Raw genomic sequence first — 22,811 nt, forward strand, 5'->3', positions numbered from 1 at the left:
GTAAACACTGGAAGATTAAGATTTTTCACAGACTCCTAGAATTCTAAAGCCACAGGGGAGAACTTCAGCCCGAGGGGGTAAGCCACTTGCCCAGGTCACACAATTAGTCTGCAGAACGAGGCTCCTGTGTCCTTCATTATGTCTCTCTATCCTTATGTGCTGAACTGATGCAGCGGCTACTTCCTTTTACTTCTCTGGTCAAACCACTAGCACCACTACTCTGCCCAACTCTTTCACCCCTCTTTAGGAGTTTACTAGTCAAATCGTTCTAACATTATCCGGAAATATTTGTGGAAATGACTGCAATTATATACGTTAATACTGTGACATGGAAACACTTGTTTATCAACATTTTATATGCTTTATTGAAAGTTGACAAGTGCAACAATGAAATACAGTGACACCTTACAACTGTGTGGAGAACATGCACAGAAACGTATGCATATAACTACTATACAGGTAATATGCAGAAACCCCTACTGGGAAACCCATCTCATTAGCTACAACTGATCATTTGCCAAAGTTTTCAATCAACTCAATGAAATGACTTCAGTGAACAGGGATTTACTTCAAGATATTCAGCAGCTAGTAGGTTGCAGATTACACCAAGTGACTAACTGTGCCAAATGCTTAAAATCTCTTTAGGTAGGTGTGTTTTTCTTCGTGGAGTAATTTTTTCTGTAGATCTCTATATAAAAGACAATCCACACCTCTTCAGACGGCCAATGAAACATCTAAATTTCAATCTGTACAACCTAAATAGTAGTTACAGTCCTCTATTATACAAAATAGTTACACTACATACACAAATATACAATAAGCAAAACAACCTTCATGGTAAAGACAGCCTAGGTCCCAGCTACCTGTCACCGTTTAATCACTCTAATAGTTTTGTGTCATCCACTGTTTCGTTAAGAGGCACAGTACTTTTTTTTTTATGGATTTGGTGACAGTCGTCAATTTGTACAATGAACTACGTTTCCCCTCATTTTAGGTGAGACTAAGCTTCAGTCTTGACTTTCACCTCCCTTTCAAGGTCCTCATAGGGGAGGAGAGAGAGGAAAGTCCAGTGGCACTCCACTGCTTCGGAACCCCATGGAGTACACACTGCGTGCAAGCAGGAAGAACTCTTGGAAGTGGGGATGGGGAGCAAGGAGGGATGGAAAGGCACACAGCTCCTCAGCATGAATGGAACCATTTCTCACGGATCTGCCAAGCTGCATGATGTCCCAGTATCTCCATGCTAATTCTCAGATTAACCTTTAATTCACCCAACTAAGAAATTTCTTCAAGCCCAAAGCATGTGAGTGTTTAATGCTGGAAAAAAGAGATAATGGCATATGTCAGTCTCACGTCTCTTTTGCAGCGAGCAATGAAATGGGTGACGGTGGAGGCGGATCCCCCTAGCACATCTTCTCTGGTCTGTTCAGTTCAGACAGCAGCAGCCAGTTCTGCGGGGGCGTACGAGGCTACGCGGTGGGTCCTGAGCCCTGGGACGCTGGTTGGGCAGGGGGCTGCGTGGTCCCCTGTGGCTGTGTGGTGGCAGGCGGGGAGCCAGTCTGCAGCTGGGCCTGAAACTGGGCAAGCTGCTCGGGACTGGCCAGTGTCTTCAGCAGATTATTTTCCTGCTCCAGCTGGGAATTTTTCTCTATTAGTTCTTTGATTTGCTCTTTGAGGACCTCCACCTCCTCTCTAACCGCATACATCAAATGGCTTTTCACCAGATCCTGAAAGGGAGAGAGAGGGGAGAAAAAAAGGTTAACTTCCTATTAACTTACTATTTACTGTTTCCTGGACTCTTAAAATTTCAAAAGTATTATTTTGCACGGCTCTCCCTAACCACTTCCATATCCTACCTAATTAGAGTTCATCTAGCTGGCTTTGGGGAAATCTACGGAATATAACCTCAACTGTACAATACTTGTTTAACGTGTAAGTGATCAAGCTATTCAAAAGTCTGCTTTCTCTGCAGCCGTTAGCCAGGACTGCCCACGGTCAGGTTTCCTATTTGAGATGGCCAAATGCACTGGGGCAGAAGCCCGGCCCAGGGCCGTCCAGCCCCGGAGCAACGGTAGCCGCTTCCCCGCCCCCAAGTCCCTCCCTCCGCCCGCCGGACCGCCTCCCTCAGCACCGGCTGCAGCCAGTTCCTACAGAGCGTGTTGCCGCATTTTCCTCCCTCCACCCCCAACCCCCTCCCTTTTCGTGATTAAGCTGACATCACAGAAACCTGGGCAGCCGTCGCAGCCAATGGGAGCTCGAATTATTTATAGCTCCGAATTAAAGGTTCGGAGTTTGCCTAGCAACAGTGGGCAGAGAATCCCGTGAGAAGAGCCACAGGCGCTGCTCCAATAACAAAGAACAGCCAAGGCGGAAATAAAAAATAGGAGAAATCCAGGCGCAGGTTGAGAAGACGAAACTTTTCTCCGGTTGTCTAAATCGTGCAGTAGCCTACATCATCGGGGGTCTGTTTGCGCCTGGTCTAGGAGGCCCCTTCCCCAGATCCCTACTTCTGGGGCCCTCCCCCATCCCGGCTCCCCGGTAAACCTTAGGATTCCCAGTAAAGCCATGTCGCTAGATGTGCTCACGACCAAAGGACACGCCGGGCCAGCGCCTCCCTAGCAATTCCCCAGCAAAAAGGGACACCTCCGCAAAAATCCCGACGGCTGTGTGAGCTCGGTCCTGGAAGGGACACGGAATACCCTCAGGGCCCCCATTCTCTCTCCTTAGAGCCGCGGTATGTGGCTTCATGCTGGCAAAATGGAGATAGTGCTGGCATTTCTAAATGTATGAAGAGCAGTCATCATCTCAACCACGGATGCCCTGGTTCCATCCCAAGACACCTCGCTTTTTGTACTGTGCCCACATTCGGTACAAACGATATTTAATCAGTACATACCATAGCTTGCTCGATTTTGTTGTCAATAGCTACCACACTCGCACCAGAAGAGCTGGAAAAGAAAAGGGGAAAAAAATCGATAAATGGAATTTATCTTAAATATCCAAGACAAAGAGGATTTCCCAATTCTGTGATATTACTAGCATCATTTTTTGGAATATTCTTTAATGCTATGTAATATATCACCCTCCAGAAAACACCAGCCACTCTCTTACTAACGAATACTCAGACATTTCCCTATTTTAGTGAGCCACAAAGGCTAAATTACATAATGTGGTAAAAGCCTGTTCTCTGGCCAGACCTGTAAAAAAAAAAAAAGACTATTCTTCTTATTTCAAAAAGCACCATCCATGTCACCGTAGTCTCTCAGCAATGGACAAAGGAATTCGCCTGGCTATCTTTCACCTGCATTATTACAAGTATCTCACGAGTAAATTTAAAGAAACTGTCCCAGCCGACATTTACCTATTGTCAAGTCTCACAGAGGCGTTTTCAGTCCCAAGCAAGGATGACAAGAAAGAAATTGAAAAATGTCTCAGTTGGTAAACTCCTAGATCCATCGCCACTGGTCTACACCATTGGGATTTCATGCAATTGCAGCCAAAAACACCCTCACGGAAAAAAAAAGAGGGAATAGTAGCAGCCTTGTTTGAGCTAGATAAAAATCTTCTAGCTTTATGCAGCTCAGGGAGAAATAGAAAATAGCAGCCCTGATTTAAAGAAATCCGGCTTCTGGGGCTTGGCGATTCCGGGAAGATGCAGATCCTACTGCTGTGCAGAGAAGCCTCTCAGGTCGACGGCCGGGCTCCACTAGGCTCTAATCCAGAACTCCCACTCTCCGTGCAAAATATATGCAGGGAAGAGCCGCGCCGATTGGCCAGCACGCCACTGGAGCCGCCCCCTTCTCCCTTCCCCGCCCTCCTCCCGCTTCCCCGCCTTCCTCCGCACCCCCACTCCGCCCCCAGCCTCCCTATCTGCTCCTCGGGTGGGCTGGCCCAGGCCGCGCTCGGAGGGGCTGGAGCGTGGGGCTTTCTAGGGCCCAGCGAGGCTCGGAAGGCCCGAGCAGTGCTCCGGCGGAAAAACGCCAAGGGGCCCTGAGAAATACGATGGGGACCCCACACGTGCTTACGTTTAAGGGAATCAGACCCCCGTCCCCGGAGCTGCTTGTCCCCGTGGCTGCTGAACGGCGAAAGCTGCTTATTTGCAACCAGAACCGTCTGTGCTACTGGGCATGCCCAGTCTCACCACTAAAGACTTGCAGGAGCCTGAGTGTCTCGATTTCAATTATCTGGTTCTTACAGACAACAGTAACGGGAGGATTTTATAGGCGTTTTTATTTATAAGGATAACAACCATACTGTAGTACTTCTTCTTTGAAGCCAGTGAATTTTAGAGGGAAAAAAAAAATCACATTTCCCTTTTGAGAGATTCTACCTTTTCGTGAATTTATCAATTACGTGTAGAAACAAAACAAAAAACACTACATATTCTTTGTTAGACATACATAAATAGAGGCCAAAAGGAATCCACCAGATGAAATCAGATCTTCTTAAAATGTCCTTAGAGCCATAAACCTTAAAACTGGATCTCCTCTTTCCATTTATAGATTAAAAAAAAAAATCCACAGGTTGAATCCTACCTACATAGATCTATTTTCAATAAGTCCCTAAGGCAAATTTTTGGAAGTTAAGCGCAATTCTTACAAGACTGAATCCTCTGAGCCTTCTTACATCAGAGGAGTTGAACTATTGTAAAGTATTTTGTGTCACCCCCTAGCCACACTGACCAAGTAATTCTCTTCTCCAAACCAAAATTAAGAGGGCTGGGTGTAAAATAGCTTAACCTATTACATAATTTCCTCTATTAATTAAAAATATTTGCAAGGATATAACACATGAGGTTACAATTTAGGATACTATAAGCCTAAAGTCTTAAATTCACTCGATTATTTAAAGTTTGCAATTCAATACATTTAGAAGGTACATTTAAACCTCTACAATACTGCCCTCTAACGGCATAATCTTATAAAAACAGAAACAAACAAAAAAAACTACAAATACTGAAGACTTCCTTAATCCAAGTTGTATCGTCACAAATAATTACAACATAAAATTTGACCATAGAGCATTTATATGTATATATTTGATTTACACACACACACACACTCACGGATTCTTTTTTCTCAAACAAGCATTCTCCCTCAAGCAGCATCCTTTAACTAAAATTTCCTATTTTAGTTGCCACTGGGGCCTCTTAGACATTCTTGTAAGTTGCCCCAATGCTGGTAGAGTGCATCTAGTTTTAGAAATTCTCCAAAGTGATTAGGAACCAAATCTGGGTGAATGTGATAGCTGATGAAAGAGCAGTACTCTTTTGGGGTTAAAAAGCTAAAGTGTGACTAACCATAAGGCAGTATCATTCTTTTTTTATTGTAAGGTTCCTATTATTCTATAAATTTTAAGGCTTTGCTTTTGAATAACATAATATTCAAATAGTACTCAAATATGTGTTGGCATACTTACAGTTTGCAAAAATTAAATATACATTATCTCATATGATACAAATTTATTTGAGGAAGACACCCATTTTTAGTAAAAGGAAACAAATGGAAGCTCAAAATCATCGTAATTTAGCAAGCAAGCATGTGGTCTCTATGATAATCTACCAGTGCTAGATACAATTCTTATTTACTACATGATAGTTTCTATATTTTGAAAATTACAGTTATCACTAAAACTATCTGTATGATTAAATCATTTACATATTTGGACGGAATGCCAACTGCACAGGAAAAGTTATTAAAGCATCATCTTAAGCTGTAAAAAGAGCATAAAAAACCAAAACTCTAAGGTCATATAAGGAAATGAATCTTAAATTCCCACTGAAGTTTAAGATTACTAAATTAACAGAATCTTATTTATTCATGACGTTTTTTAACAGTCGGAAAGAAACAAGTATTAAGCTACAGAAGTCAATATACGAACCATAGTCTGTCCTAACCCATATATCTCTACCATTGGATGTTATGGTCACCTCCAATACTTTGCTATTTTAGATAATTTTCCAAGAGATACCCTTGTACATACACCCTTGAACAGATGGCTAAATTTACTTTATAGCCATTTACAAAAGTTTCTTCCATTTGCAAAACACAGCATCTATGAATCTAGTGTCCAGTCAGAGCTCAACCAAGACCAGCTGATAGGCAGGATAAACACTCCCGTGACTCCAGGAGAGACCCCTAGAGGCACGGATGCTACTAGGCAACTCCAGGCACTGTGCAGAGATCAGGAGGTCTCACTTGGGTGGGGAATCTGGAGCCTGGGAAACAGCCTGGACACTTGAGATTGAGATGGTTCTTTGCTGCTGCTTTTGTTTTTCTGTTCCGCTTTGCCTAAGAGCCTTTTTGCTTGGATGCCAGTTCAGTCACTTTTGCTTGCTGGGAGCACGTATGCTAGGATGGGAGAAGGGGAGGAGGGGCAGGGCCTGTGTGTTTCTAGTTCAGTAACATGTGCTTTTCTTCCAAACTTGATCTGACTTGGCCAATATAGGTGCTGCTGGGGACTCACCACTGAAATAGGATAACCTGTTTCTCCCTCTGTCCAAACTCCTTGCAAATCTAAAGTGACTGCCAGGGAAGAGGCTAAAGCACATCACCTTGTGCCTGATCACATCGTTGCCCAGGGTCTGCACACCACATCACCTCCCCTTCCCCATTTACTCTCACTGGCCACTGGGAGTAGGGTTCCCAGGTTTTGCAAATGAAACCACAGGACTCCCAGTTAAAGCCGAATTGCAGGTAAACAACGAATAATGTTTTAGTGTTAGGGTCTCATACACTGCTGGAAAAAGAAACAATGCCAAAGATATTTTAAAAAAAGAAGAAGAAAAAGAAAATTCAACCGTACTTTAAATTTTCTTAATTTCCAGAGAAAAGTTGGAAGATAAAGTTGAGAAAATCTTCCCCAAATTAGAACGAAATAAAGAGATAGAATTGAGAGATACAAGAGACTAAAAGGATAAATCTAAGAGGTCCAACACCAAAAAAAGAACGAATTCCAAAAACAGAGAACAGAGGGAAGGAAATTATCAAAGAAATAATTTCAGAATTTTTCCAGAATGGAAGGGCACACATCTCCAGATTAAACGAGACGAACACACGGCCAACACAGTCAATGCCAAGAGCCCCACAGCAGAGCACAGCATCATGAAATTAAAGATCATGTAGGACAGAAAATCCTAAAAGCCTCCAAACAGAAAAAACAAGGTACAAACACCGGTGCTCGTATCAGAATGGTTTTGCTGGCTGCCAAAAAACAATGGGAGAAGTATCTATAAAATTCTAAGAGTAAAAAGGTTTTTCGCTTGGCCAAATCAGTGAAGTGTAAAGTAGCATAAAAACATGTTCAGACATTTTAGACACCACAGTGGAGGAGCAAATCAGGAAACAGGGTTAAACAAGAAGAATGAGTTCTAGAGATCTGCCGTACAGCCGTGCACCTACAGTCAAACAGCACTGGGTTGTATGTACAGCCCTGCACCTACAGTCAAACAACACTGGGTTGTATGTACAGCCCTGCACCTACAGCCAAACAACACTGGGTTGTATGTACAGCCGTGCACCTACAGCCAAACAACACTGGGTTGTATGTACAGCCCTGCACCTACAGCCAAACAACACTGGGTTGTATGTACAGCCCTGCACCTACAATCAAACAGCACTGGGTTGTATGTACATCCCTGCACCTATGGTCAAACAGCACTGGGTTGTATGTACAGCCCTGCAAGTGCAAACACTGGGTGGTATGTACAGTTGTTGTATGTATGTACAAACAACACTGTGTTGTATGCTTAATAAGAGGATGGATCTCAGGTTAAGTGTTCTTACCACCATAAATTAAAATTTTTTTTAATGAGAAATATTGTATATTTCAAAAGGAAAAAAAAAAAAAAGGAAGGCATGGGAAACATGAACCAGGGACTCAAATGCTGGAGACTGGAAGGGAGTCAATAGGATGATGGGGGAGGAAGTCTTGGGATGACAGGTGCTAAGCAAGCCTAACCAGCACCTAGCGTGTAAACATGGAGGCAGCGGAGCCTGTGGGAGGGAGGCTTCGGTGGGAATAAACAAAAATGATCTAACACATCTGAGCACGCGCAGGGGGCGGGGAGAGACAGCGAGGATGGGACAGATCTAATGGAGCAAGGAGGTGAGTTCAAAGACAGTCCGACAGAAAACAAAAGTAAGAAAGAAAAATATAGGCTATATAAATACATATATACATAAATAAAATGTACATGATTCTATTAATAAATGTTTTATTGGTTTCACTTTCAAAAGTTAACTTTATTGGGAAGGTGATGGGAAGAAGAAACGTGTGGTGGGGAGAAAAAATGTGGGGTAAGAATGGTTTAAAAGTGCAAAATCCTAATCTCCTACAGCCTGATGATAACATATCTACAATTGAAAAAGCAAAAAAAACCAGTATAAATATATGACATGGACATGTTTTTATGAAGGGTATTTTCGTCTTATGTGAAACAGTTTAAAAGGAAGCCTTGAAAAGATCAAACTGTTTCCAAGTAACTTAATTTTTCCCCAAGTAAGGCTCAAGGATATTAAATAAAATACAGTTAGCAACCAATAATTCACAGTGTCTGGAACCCAATGAAAAGTACCAGGCGCACAAACAAGCAGGGAAATTTGATTCATAATGAGAAGGAAAATCAATCAATCAGGATGACCCGGATGTAACAAAGATGATGTACTCTGTAGACCAGGACATGAAAAGAAGTATTATAACCACATTTTGTATGTTCAAGAAGGAAGAGGTAAATATTAGCATATGAGGTAGAGGCATGTGAGGTATAAAGAAAACCCAAATTAGATATGAAGATACAAAATACAATTTCAGAAGAAAAATACACTGCATGGGATTAACTGCAGATTAGACAAGGCAGAAGAAATATTAGTGATATATTAGCAACAGAAATTGTCCAAAAAAAACCAAAAACAAAACAAAAACCACACACACACACACGGAAAAAAAAACAAACAGAAAAAAAGAACAAAAAAAGAAGAAAGCACCATTAAACTGTGAGCAATTTCAAACAACCAAATAAATCTTTAGTGAAGTCCCTAAAAAAGAGGTGAGGGAAGGAGAGAAAAAAAAGTATTTGAAGAAATAATGGCAATTTTCCCCAAATTTTATTTAAAAAAAAAAATCCACAGATGCAAGAAGCATAACAAAGCTCAAGCAAGAGAACAGTGAAACTGCAACAAGGTGCGTCGTAATCGAGTGGCTGCAAACCAGTGACAAACAGATCATCTGAAAAGCAGACCAGGGAAAGAACTAAATTACACACAGAGCACCAAGGAAAAGGTTGGGAACAGACTTCCAGGTGACAGAAGACGAAGCAGCAATATCTCTAAAGTGCTGAAAGGAAACATTGAAAAGCCTGTCAAACTACAAGTCTATGCCCAGTGAAAATATCTTGTCAAAAATGAAGATGAAATTCTTTTTCACACACACGGAAGCTGAAAGGATTCAGTCACTGGCCGACCTGCGCTATAAGAAATTTTAAAGTAAGTCCTTCAGGAAGAGGAAAATGATACCAGATGGAAACTGAAGATGTACACAAAAGAATGAAGAGCATCAGAGATGGTTAACTATGTAGTTAAATACAAAAAATATTTCCCTTAACTATTTAAATCTCTTTTTAAAAGATAATTGGTTGTTTAAAACCAAAATAATAATAATGTATGGGTGAAGAGGGGCTGTAGCATATGTTGGAGTGAAATGTATGACAGAAACAGAACACAAGCCGGGAGAGGAGAAGGGACATACACTGCTGTAAGGTCCTTACATTATCTGCAAATAGACCGTACTACGAACTCTAAAGGAACAACTGAAATAACAAAAGAGTTATAGCCAATAAGCTAATAAAGGAGATAAAATGGAATCATTAGAGAAAAATATAATCTAAAAGATGTAGAAAAGGAGAAAAGGAATAAAGAATGAAATAAAAAAACAAATAGCAAGATAGCAGATTTAAACCAACTGTAGCAATAATCACATTAAATATAAATATCCTCAATTAAGTACCTTAAGTAAAAGGTAGAGGTGGTCAGATTGGATTAAAAAAGAGCAAGACACAACTATTGCTGCCTTTAAAATAATACTTTAAATATAAAGGCATAAATAGGTAAAATAAGAGATTGGAAGAGGGTCATCTATGTTAAAAATAATCAGAAGAAGTCTGAAGTGGCTATATTATTTGGACAAAGTGGAGTGCAGGGCTAAAATCATTTTATAATGAATGGAAGAGTCAATGTGCCAAGAGGTCATAAAAATCCTAAATGTTAACATGTTGATAACAGAGCTTCAAAGCTTATGAAGCAAAATAGGATAGATAGAATTGTAAGGAGAAATAGAAAAATCCACAATTAAAGTTAGAATTTTCAACAATCCTCTCTCAATAAGTAAAAGACTAAAGAAGCAGAAGATAAATAAGGGTATAGAACACTTGAATAACACTGTCAACCACGTGACCTAATTGGTTTTTGTGGAACATTCCATCCCATAACCGCAGAATACACATTAATTTCAAGCACACATGGAATTTTTACCATGATCAACCATATTCTGAGCCACAAGTCTCAATAAATTTTAAAAGATTCAAATTACGCAAAGCATGTCCTATGAGCACAATGGAATTAAATTAGAATTCAGTTACAGAAAATTATCTGGAAAATCTCCAAATATTTAACACATAACTAAATGATCCATGAGGGTCAAATAAAAGGGAAACTGGGAAGTATTTTGAACTGAATAAAAATAAAACATGGTGTATCCAATTTACTTAATAAATTTAACAATTTAGATGAAATGGACCAATTCCTAGAAAGACAGAGCCACCAAAACTCATTTGAGGAGAAAAGATAAATAGCTCTATTTCTATTTTTAAAATGAATTTGTAGTTTACAGTCTTCCAACACCAAGAATCTCAGGCCCAGATAGTTTCACTTGTGAATTCTACTGCACATTTAAGGAAGGAATCATTCTAATTCCACACAAACCCTCTTTCAGAAAACTGAAAAGGAGAAAACATTTTCCAACTCATTCTACAAGGCCAGCATGACCCTAATAGTAAAACCAGGCAAAGACATTTTAAAGGAAAAAGAAAACTGCAGGCCAACAGCCCTGATGAACACACATGCAAAAGTTCTTTAAAAAAATTTTAGCAACTTGAATCCAACTATATATAATAAGGATAATAAATACATCAGGACCAAATGGCATTTATCCTGTGAATGCAAGGTATAAGCACTGGAATATCAATGTGATTCGCTGTATCAATAGACTAAAGTAGAAAAATGATAGGGTCATCTCAATAGATGCAGAAAAAGCAGTGTCACAAAATTCAACATCCAATCATGATAAAAACTTTCAGCAAAATAGGAATTGAAGTTCTTCAACTTGATAAAGGGCATCTACAAAAAACATTCAGCTGACATCACACTTAATGGTAAAAGAATGAATGCTTTCCCCCTAAGGCTGGAAAAAAAGGCAAGAATGTCCACTCTCAGCAATACTACTCAATATCAGACTGGAGGTAATAGTGGCAGGCGGGCAATAACATGAAAGAAAAAGAGGAAGGAAGGGAGGGAGGGAAGAAGAAAGGAATGAAGGAAAGAAGGATGGAAGGACGAACAAACGAACGAATGGACATCCAGACTAGAAAGAAAAAAATAAAATTATCCTATTCACAGATAAAATGATTATCCATACAGAAAATCCCAAAGAATGTACAAAAAGCTACAGGAACTAACAATAAGCATGTTTATCAAGGTCAAGGTCAGAGGATAAAAGCTCAGTATAGAAAAAATCAACTGTATTCCTACATATTAGCAAAAACAAAAGCTGAAAAATTTTAGAGTTCCATTTATGATATCATAAAAATACATGAACTAGGTATAAATCTAACAAAATATGTGTAAAATCTGCATGCTGAAAACTATAAAACACGGATGAAAGACGTTAAAGAGAACCAAAAAAGTCGTGAGATACACCGTGTTCACTAATTAAAAGACTCAATATTGTTAATACGTCAGTTGCCTCTCCCCCCAACCAATGTATAGATTCAATGTAATCCCAATCAAAATTCCATGAAGATTTTTCACAAAAAAAATGACAAAGTGTTTCTAAAATTTATACGTAAAGGTAAAGGAACTGGAATAAGCAAAACAAATTTAGAATAAAGCTTATGGGTTCCCACTCAAGACGTTCTGTAAAGCTACTCTGATCATGCTAGTGTGGCACTGATAAAAAGACAAGTGTAGAGCAATGGGAGAGAACAGAGAGGTAAGAAACAGTCCCACACAAATATGGCAAATTGACTTGACAAAGATGGAAAAGTGATTCAGTGCAGAAAGATAGTCTTTTCAACAGTAGTGCTGAAACAGCTGGACAGCCATATTAAGAACAAAGCAAAACAAAACCCAATTGGATCCAATCCAATGGAATTTGGTAAAAAAATATTTTAAAGTAAAAACAAAGAAGGAAAAAAAGCGATTGAAAAGTTATAATCCAAGGAGTTGAATACTTTCATTGACAAGACCTAAAAATGTCTATTTTACAACTAATTAACTGTTCTATAACCATATGAAATGTATTATTGGGTTTGAATTTTAAACTATAGTTTTGCTTTGTCTTAAAGCTGTCAGATTTATTGGTGATTAATCTCCAGGAGAACTAACTCAGGTATATTGATACTACAGGTTCCCTAAATCCCACATGAGTATTTAAAGACTTAAATTACTTGCTTAGAATTTCAAAAATCCTAACAAAATACTAGCAAATTTAAATATAACTTTCTATTTATTTATACACACACATGTATAGCATATAAGGCTCTATGAATATAATTTTCCTGTATCAGTGTAGTTTCTCTCTAAACATTTACAATTACTTTAAAATTATTCTGTAATTCTAGAAACTATCTCTGGTTCTTCCATACCTGTCTGCTCCTCTTTCTTTGTTTTATTTAATATAACTACTAATTCCAAAAGAATGCCCATATTCTGAAAGAGTCAATGCCTTTAAGCAAGAGGACTCAAGAGGGTTAACTTTGTCTTTTCTTCTTTTTTTCCTTCATGAAAATAAGCTCCTCAAAGCCAAGTTTCTTCATAAATCACCATTTGCTAAATTGTGGTAGATTATGAAAATCAGAAGCCACGGGCAAAAAGGGCATCACAGATTTAGAAACCAAATGATGTTCTATATAAAACACTTGAAGTGAAAAGTTGTCCTGATTATGATTTGTTGTTTCAAGAACCTCGTGCAAGTCTCCTATCAGATATGAATACTATTTCTATTTTACTTTTTGCACAGCTATGGAAAATAGATGCTTCAAGCTCTTGTACTTTTTCAAAGTGATTTGTTAGTTTAAGCTAATTTTTCACGTTAAATTCCCTAAGATGACAGCACTAGAGAAAGAAGAGCCAATAGGAACCAGGTTAACCATCATTCTCTGCCCACGGAAGTACTTAGAGCCATTAGAGCTCGTCCTTGTTGATCCTAAAACAGTAAGATGAAGCTTGACTGAACAGTTTTATTGACAAAGGCAAAGATAAATTCTAGAAGACACAGCTACTGAATTTCTAATGTGGTACAGCCTTAGGTAAGCATTAAATTGGAAAAGGTTAACTCTGTGTGCGAGGGACACTGAGTGTTTAATAAATATCCTCTGCTTTGTTCAAGGGACACGTTTCCATGTTACGGCCTCTCTCTTTAGACTCCCGCTTTCTTTAAATGGTCTATTTAGAATTTTTAGAGGTGAAATGGACCTTAGAGATCACCTCATCCTAATTTCCTTATTCTGTAGGTTTAGAAATTGAAGCTCAAAGACATTGTGTGTTTTGTGCAGCATTTATGGAATTCATTGCAGGATGGGGCAGAGAGCCATCTTCTGATTCAATACGCTGTCCTCTGGACATGCAGACCAGGAATTCCAGATTCACGTGTAAAGGTCTAAACTAAGGAATATTCGTGCTGGAGGAGTCAGGTGGAGGTCCCTCCTGCCAAGCTCAATGGAACCTCATTCATCACGTAAAGCTGCCCACTTCACAGGTGAAGACACTGGCCAGGAGTCTTTGTGGAGACCAGAGCCAGAGCCCAGGTGGTGTATGGGCCTGGCAGCCTGGCTGCAGGGTTTCTAGGCCTTGTCCTGAGTACAGACATTGAGCTTTTGATGAACGCCACCCCCCGACCCCCGGCTTCATATTAGATTATGATGCTGGAGAGGCTGATGGGCACCCAGCCTAGTCCCAGTGCCAAGAGTCCCACGGTCTGAGGTGCTTTCCAACCACCGGGAGGAGGTCCTGGAGCAAGGGGGCCCCCACAACACACAGACACGCCCTGCTGACAGGCACGTGGCTTTGTGAACATGCCTGGTTGATTTTCAGATGTCTTTTCATAAGCCATGGTGCTTCCCTGGAGAGCCTGTCACACCTCTCAGGAGCTGTGAGAAGGATCAAAGGGAGCCCAAGTGGACCAGGGACAACAACGTGCACTCGTGGAGAAGGCAGGTGGGCTGCGTCCCCGGCTCATCAGCACGTCCCCTGAGAACCTCTGGCTTCCCAACACAGCCCCGCAGGCCTTGACTCTCCGTGCATCACCTAGGATCCCCTTCCTATGTCTCGGCCACAGTGTGACCCTGACATTGCTATGTCCCCCTTTCCTCGCAGGTAAGTACATGTGAGAAGTCAACAACATAATGAAAACAGTCAAGTGCTGCGTGGGCTCCCAAGGCCAAGGGAGTGGGAGACACACACTTACCATGAGCATTAGGGTCACTTTTTAGGATTTAAACTTGCTGCTGACCGCTTTAAAAGACATGGCCACTGCAACACATCTTAGCCAGAAGGATACGAACTAGAATAACACATTTCCACCCATTAGCTCTTTGGGTGTTCCTTCGTTCATTATTATACTTATCCAACAGAGCACCCACGAAAGGCCTGGAGCTTTAGGGTTGGCTCTAAAATGACGGAGGTGAAGAAGACATAGTCCCTGCTTTCAGGGACCCTGGGACAGTTGTGGGATGGGGAGAGGAAGACACCTGACGCTTCGGGTCATCTGGGAATGATGGCTGACAGAAAGAAGCCGGGAGATGTTTCTGAAAGCAGAAGACTGCCCCTGGGCCTCTTCCCTCTGAAAAGTAAGCGGAGCTGCCTGGTTGGACACCCAGTACTAAGTGAATGAGGACACCCCACGAAGAGGGAGAGCCTGGGTCTGGAAGCAGCACGCCGCGTCCCCACAGCTCTGTCGGTGGTCGAGTGTGGCCACGGAGCAGGAAGGCGGGGGCAGTGCTGGGGGTGCAAAGAGAAACCATAGGAGGAAAAAAGGCTGCACACAGGCTGGGGCCTCGTGGGCCATGGACTTTATTCTGAGGGCAGCGGGGGTTCACACAAAAGGGTTTTAAACAGGCAAGTGATGCACTTAGATCTGTGTCTTAGCAAGGTCGCCCTGACCACAGTGTACAAGACTAGAGGAGATGGGACCTGGGGTGAAGGGAAGGAAAAAATGAGCGCCAGAACCAAGAAGGGGAAGCGAGATAGAGAAAAAGGGGGATGAATTCAAAAAATATCCGGGAGTTGGCCGAAGAGGAGAGGTCTGAAGCAAATGATACAGTTATTAAATAAGAGAACTAAGTCTGGAGAACCAAAGTGAGGTGGTTTGAGTAATCAAAAGTAACTGAAAAGTCACACAGCTCAAGGGAGACACTGAAGCAGCCCCGCTATGTAACAAAAAGGAGGTGTTTCCAAAGGGCAAATCTGATGGCCATTGTTAGAAAAGTAACACTGCTCCACATTCATACCCCTGACAATTAAGACTTCTCAATAAACTGGTTCTACACGCATTTTCTTATGTAATCCTCACAACAACTATAAGGTAGTAGGTACCATTATTTTCTTCACGTAAAGAAAACTGAGCCAAACACCGCCCAAGGTGACATAACCCTTAAAAACACAGCAGAGCCAAGATCCAAACTCAAGCCAGTCGAGTCTCGTCTGGAACCACCACACAGAACTGAGAGCTGCCAGGCTGTTTGCAGACACCTCAGAAACGCCCAATTCAGTGCACTTAGTGAAAAACTGGAGTCTGTCCTTAAAACTGTAAAGGCACCGACAGCTATGAGGGTTAGACACATTGGGACAAATTATACCTTAAATATACTGATTTATTACATGATTAGACATGCATTTCTAATAAAGAGATATTCTTAATTGAATGTGCTTTCATTTTAAGTTTCGTAGGTGGTTGGAAGGTAAAGTTAAAATACAAAATGATTCATTACTTTTATGCAATGTACAAAAGTTAAATCCTTCGCTCCGTTACACAAATTAAATACTGCATATATTTTAAAATTCAATCGTAATATTTTGAATAAAACAAGACGTTTTGCTAACGTCCTTAAAATGGTGTCAGTGACAAAGCATGAATCCCATCACCTGCTACCCCAAATTAGGATAATTCTACACAAATCACATAAAACTGAATGCTTCAGATACATATTGTGAGTAAAAACCGAGCTAATGAAATACAACTTTGACCACCTTTAATAAATGCGGGGGGGGGGATTAGGTTATATTGAGAGAATTTTTAAAAAATCAAGTATCTTAACCTACTAGGATAATTAAGTTAAATGAACAATTAACCTATTTCAACAGTGAAGTGTGCTCGAGACAGAAAAGGGTTTTAACAAAGTAAAGCATACAAAATACATGTAACATATATGTAAATTAGGAAACATAACAGTAGAACAGACACCCCCAAACCCACCACCTAACTAAGGAGGTGACCCTCACCACTGAAACCCAGGCTGCTCCTCCCCACTCCCTCATCTCGCACCGAGGGAGGGCCGTGTGCTACCCTGGCCTGAAAGTGTTCAAAGTCATTCCTGTTTATTGAGTTTCTATGGTTACTGTCTGCCTCCCTCCACTAGAAAAGGGCTAGGGTCGGGGTTGTTGACTGGTTTATTTACCACTGTGTCCCAAGCACCTGGATCTGAGCCTGGTCTATGGTAAACACTCGCTATTGTGCTGCTGTAGGAAGGAACATGGACGGTCATGATAGTCACAGTGAATAGTCACAGTGGCAAACACTTAACTGCACTTAACTACTTGCCAGACCAGCCCAGAGACTGGACTTTATTCCGAGGGCAGCGGAATAAAGCTCATTACACACATTTACTCATTTAACTACCTCAACAGTCTGCTCATCTCAGTACCATTATTGTCCTCATGTATACAGATGAGGAAACCGAGGCACAGAGGAGTTACGTGACATGATCAAGGCCATACTTGTCACCGCTATGAAAAGCCAAAAACATTTCTGCAGTTTTAACATAACACATGCCATCACATAGTCCTTTGAAAGACTGGTTATGCCTGGAACATTGAAATAGTTGGGGAAGCGGTGAGAACCCAACACCTATACATAGAGCACCTGTTCTGTGCCAGGCACTGGGAATTCAGTCATGAACAAAATCCCTGCCCTCGTGGAACCTACATTCAAGTGGGATTAAAAAAGTAAACAAGACAAACATCCAAATACAAGGTGTGTGAGATACGGACGGTACTGGGGAGACCACTGAAAAGGGAAGCAGGGATGTGCAAGATCGGAGAGGAGAAAATTTCAGATCAAGTCATCAAGGAAGGCCTCCCTGAGAAAGTGAATTTGGACTAAAAACCTGAAGGAAATAAAGGAATCAGCCACAAAAGAGCTTCTCAGAGAGAAGAGGAGAACAAGAAGAAGTAATGGTTGTCTGATAATCAAGAGTCCCTGCAAAGTCAAGCCATCACGAAGCATCACGAGAACATGCAGTGAGCAGTACACATGATGCCAGAGACGGCCCTGGCTTTCTTGGTTTTCCAAAAGACTCCTCTCCTCTTTGGTGGAGAAGAGCACTTACTGAGATCAGCATCATGCTACACAGTGCACTTAAGAAGCACTGCTGTGTGTATTACAGCAATGTGGCCCTGGAATTACACAGCACTTGGTATTCTCCCAAACGGGTTTCTTCAGAGATTATTTTGCAGTGCTTTTCACTTTCCAATTCCAATAAAAACTCAAAATCTTTTCCTGTCTGGAAGTATAAACAAGTGACGTCCTTTTGTAGAATCATCTGTCTACAACGTTCAAGCGCTAGAAATGCAATGATAGCTCTTTTCTGAATCTTGGTTTGGGGGGTTTCATGAAGCCATGAGAATCTCACACCAGGTTTTACTTTCTTCTACTACAAAGCTGTTTAAAGCTACTTCTAAGTGAATATGGTAGATTGAATACACTCATTTATATTATCTCTGTTGCTTTCTACAAACCACCAAAGAAACAGAGGATCAAGTTCTAAACATAGAAGAATGGAATAAATGGGAGAGATGTCCGTTTCAGCAGCCTGGGGGAAGAAAGATGGTAATTCATCAAGCTGAAACCTAAGCAAGCAGTAAAGAGAATCCAGAAGATAGCTGATATGCGTTGAAGAATCCAATACTTCCAAAGCACAGGCTTCTCAAAGTACAAGGTTCAGGCAAAATGAGAGTCTGTAGGAAACACAGACCCTTCCTTACCCTTACTAACTGAATATTAGAGCAAGGGCTAACCATCCTCTAATAGAACCAACACTCAGAAAAGAGGAACCTAGAGGAAACAGAAGCAGTGTATGGAAATGAAGAAACTTTAAAGATCCTAAAAGATGACATGGATAAAATAATGCGGAGGGGGTGGGCAACACCAAACCAGCACCGGAAGCTCTTGGAAAATTGAAAACTGGTATTACGAGACCACAAGCGAAAATTCCCTAGAATAAATGCAAAGTGAAGTTGAAGAAATATCTCAGAACTAGAACAAATACCAAAGAGGGAAAAAGAGGAAAGAAGGGAAAGAACAGCAGTTTAGAAGGGCTAACATCTGGAGGTGGGTGTATAGCTCAGTGGTAGAGTGTGTGCTTAGCATGCACCAGGTCCTGGGTTCAATCCCCAGGACGTCCATTAGGAAAAGAAAGAAAGAAAGAAAGACTAACATCTCAATGGCAGAAGTTTTGGAAGCAGAACAGAGAATATGGAGGAAAGTATCATAAAATAATTCAAGAAAATTTCCTAGAACTACAGATCACGCTTTTTTAAATTTAAAAAGCCTATCAAGCACAATCTGTTCTGCTATAAAACTTGTTCGGAAAACGCATATTTGTTCCAACACAATCTATACGTTAGAGAACAATTTGACAAAATTCGTATTTCACATTTTGCTTATGCTTATGCCTTCAGAAATAGTAGCTAAAAAAAAAAAGAGAGAGAGAGAAAAAAGAAATACTAGCTAAACACAGGAAACTGCACCCAGCTGAACCAAGCTGCCTGGGAAAACACATACACACACACATCTCAAACATATACCAGCTACTCGGTTCACGTTTGTTATCCTACAAGGTTGTTTTGCTCTTCTTTTGCAAATGTTAACTTTTGTCTGTAAAAAAATGCACTTACTCAAATCCCAAACAGAGTCTAACCACTCTGGTTCAAAAATACCAAGCAGTGCATGCAAAAGAAAAACATTTAACTATTAAGGGAGACGCTTTGGAAAGAAACAAGAGAACATGGGATATCTCCAGAGCAGCAAGCATAAAGGAGCCCACACCTGGATCACCAAAGATAACACATGAAAATGAAACACCCACAAGTAGAGGAACTTCAAGTGCTGTGAAGTCAGTAAGAACAAGCGCTAAAGAAAAGAGGGGAAACGCAAAGATTGCTGAGTACACGGACTGAAGAACAAATAGCAAAACATAACAAACCCAAACAAAAATCCAGGAACAGCCTTTCTCACAATCAAAGAGAAAGCACTGTCTCTATACGAAGCCCTTACGTGGAAATCACCAGGTCCTGCAGAAGTAGCTTCTTTTAGTGCTACTAATGACCAGTTTAGTAGTTTCAAAAATGTCTATAATTTCAAAGCTTTCAGCTGTCAGGTGAAGCAGAGATTGCAGATGAGAAAACTGCTGAAGAATTTCCAGCAATAATACACAAGTTAATTGAAGAAGGTGGTTATCTATATCCAACCAAATTGCCAGGTTGATGAGAAACAGGTATCTAGCTAAAGATGAAGGCAGAAGTATTCAGAGACCTTCCAATTCCCAAGAATCTTGAAAATGCTGCTAAGGAATCTGAAATCTACCCCACAACACATGAGCCTAGCCAATCAGAATAGAGACTGGCTGCAAACAGCCAGTTGAACCTAACTAGTGCACACCAGCCAAATCAACCCGGCCTCTAGGAAGCGGGAGCAGCCGCTGAGAGGACGGATTACTGCAGCGCAGTGCCCTCGACTTCAGAAACCGCATTCCTTCAGAACAGACGCGACCGTTCCAGATACAGCATGGAGGCTCCATGAAAGGAGGACTAAAGCAAAGACTAGAAAAAAGTTCTGTTTAAGGGGCTTAGCCCTTTAATGAGGGAGGAAGAATGATTTGAAAGGAAGCCAGGTAATCAAAGTATAATCATCAATTCAAATGGCCCTATCACTGTAACAAATAAGTATATATATTAGACAGAAACCATTATACAATAAGAGTAATCCAGACTGGTGACTCCTAGATTGTCAAAATACATACACACAAATGTTATTTCAGCAAAATCTCAAGAACAGTTATGAAGTTCACCTTGTTTTGCTCAGGTTATGGAACATCAAACATCTACTTTACACACACAAACATTTTAGAAAGCTACTACGCAGCAGTAAATATGGCTCTGTAAACGCTACATCACAGTGGCCTCATTCAATCTCTTTTATGGAAAATAAGAGCAGACTTTGTACAACAAAAGAAAGTAGTAATGATACATTTCTAGTAAGCCTTCTGAGTCTTAAAAACTGTTTACCCATCTGCGAAAAGTAAAGCCTACATTAAAACATATAATGTATACAAATCAAGTTAACGTACATAATTACAAATAAGACTTTAGATGCATGTTACACTTATTAAAAGCTTAAGAAATATGAAAAATAAATCACGTCCCTTTTTTCAATAAAAGAGATCCACTTAATAATTTTAGTCCTTACTCCCACTAATCCTAATTCTGAAAAAAAAAAAAGACCTAAAATTGATCATATAAAAAATTTTGCATGTAAGTTTCTCAAGCGTTTGATCAAAGGGATCAGTTTTTCTTGACAAAGTAACAAAAACAGACATCATCATCTGTGTATAAGCTTTATGAGGAGAGAAAGTATACATGGATATAAAAACTGTATGTGATTTCCTAAAATTACGGAATATCAGTTAAAATTATGGAATGGAAAAGTATAGTAATGACCTGTGTCTGTAAATCACATTCAACTCATTAGACATGCTCGCAAACTTCTCACACACCTGTGTTAGTCTTCAGTCTACCCAGAAGAACAGAAACAGTAGCTTTGGCTAAACTGCAGCTCAGTGACTGGTTGTACTCTTGACTCTGAACTAGAAATTAAGGTAGTTGTCCTGCCCATGGGTAAATCACTGTGCACATGACCTCAGAGATGACTCAATGGGAATAAATTCAGATTAACTACTGAATTTCATAAGGAAGTTTATGAAGATGGCCTTTTAAAAGAAGTATCTGAATCCTTAAATGTGTGGTACCTGATTCAATGGTTTCTACAAAATTTTATTTGCCAATTTATACTCATTTGCTCTTAAGATATGATGAAGGAGAAAAAATTTAAGGCTCCTTACCTGCAATCCAATTACAGTAATTGTTAAAGAACAATGCCAGAAGTAGATTGAATCATGAAAGAAAAAAGAAAAAAGTCAGTCACTTTCCATACTGTTTACTGTATCCGTAATTGAGTTATTTTACATGTATGTACATAGCCTACATTTTTGTAACATTCAGGGATATAGTGGCAAATTTAAAATGCTTAGCTATGTACATAGAGGGGACTTCGATGCCTGCTGAATTGAATTTTAGGGAAAATTAAGTCTAACTATTACATGTTATAATCTCATGTTTAGAAACAAAAAGAAACTAGGGAGTTACAGACACCAAAAATAACAGAAACTAAGCAACATGAAAACACTTCACATGTTAAGTGGACAAAGCAATACAGACTGTGCATATCCTATGATGACAGCTAGAACCATGAATGCATACGTGTGGTACCCAGCCTCCAAGATGGCCTCCGGTGACCCTCCCCTCTAGGTATGCACATCCTTGTGTAATCCCCTTCCACCTTCCACAACAAATAGTGCTGACCTGTGAAAAATATTGCACAAATGATGGGGTGTGACTTCTTTGATCACTCTCTCTGGGAGAGGCTAGCTGTCACGCATGAAGACCCTCATGCAGCCCACGGAGAAGCCTACGTGGCAAGAAATGGAAGGCACCCTGCCAACACGCAGCAACAACGTGCCAACCATGTGAGTGAGCTCTCTTGAAAGTGGATCCCCCAGCCCAGTGTCAAGGCTTCAGATGACTGCCTCCTGGCTGACATCTCGACCATAACCTCAGGAGAGACCCTGAGCCAGAACCATCCAGCTAAGCCACTCTCGAGTTCCTAACCCCCAGAAACCGAGTAAGAAAACAAATGTTTATTGTTGTTCTAAGCCACTAAATTTTAAGGTAATTTGTTACAGCAACAGAGAACTAATAAAATGTATATTTCAAAAGGTCATGGAATAAGAATAAGAATAGGAATAAGAATAAGAATAAGAATAAGAATAAGAAAAGAATAAGAATAAGAATAAGAATAATAAGAATAAGAATGAGAATAAGAATAAGAATAAGAATGAGAATAAAGAATGACTGTAGTAGAGGAAGATCAGGGATGATTTCTTCTACTTCCTAAACCCTCTGTAAAGTTCTATCATTTTTACTGTTCAG

The 22,811-nt window shown here is 40.4% G+C and overlaps 1 protein-coding gene across 4 annotated transcripts in view; it reads right to left on the reverse strand.

Moving 5' to 3' along the window:
• Nucleotides 1–338: 338 nt before the first annotated feature.
• TSC22D1 (TSC22 domain family member 1) overlaps nt 339–22,811 on the reverse strand; it is a 110,043-nt gene continuing 87,570 nt past the window's right edge. For 2 of the 4 annotated variants that reach the window (XM_010980858.3, XM_064493146.1), the window contains exons 2-3: nt 2,897–2,948; nt 339–1,727 (exon numbers count right to left, since the gene is read on the reverse strand). In XM_010980858.3, the coding sequence (XP_010979160.2) occupies nt 1,470–1,727; nt 2,897–2,948 (310 nt within the window). In that variant the 3' untranslated portion in view covers nt 339–1,469. Of the gene's footprint in view, nt 1,728–2,896; nt 2,949–3,361; nt 3,734–4,025; nt 4,081–22,811 lie in introns of those variants that run through there. The other 2 variants (XM_031466019.2, XM_010980859.3) reach the window with 2 other exon arrangements.

The sequence above is a fragment of the Camelus dromedarius genome, chromosome 13 (genome assembly GCF_036321535.1).
Source record: "Camelus dromedarius isolate mCamDro1 chromosome 13, mCamDro1.pat, whole genome shotgun sequence".
NCBI lineage: Eukaryota > Metazoa > Chordata > Mammalia > Artiodactyla > Camelidae > Camelus > Camelus dromedarius.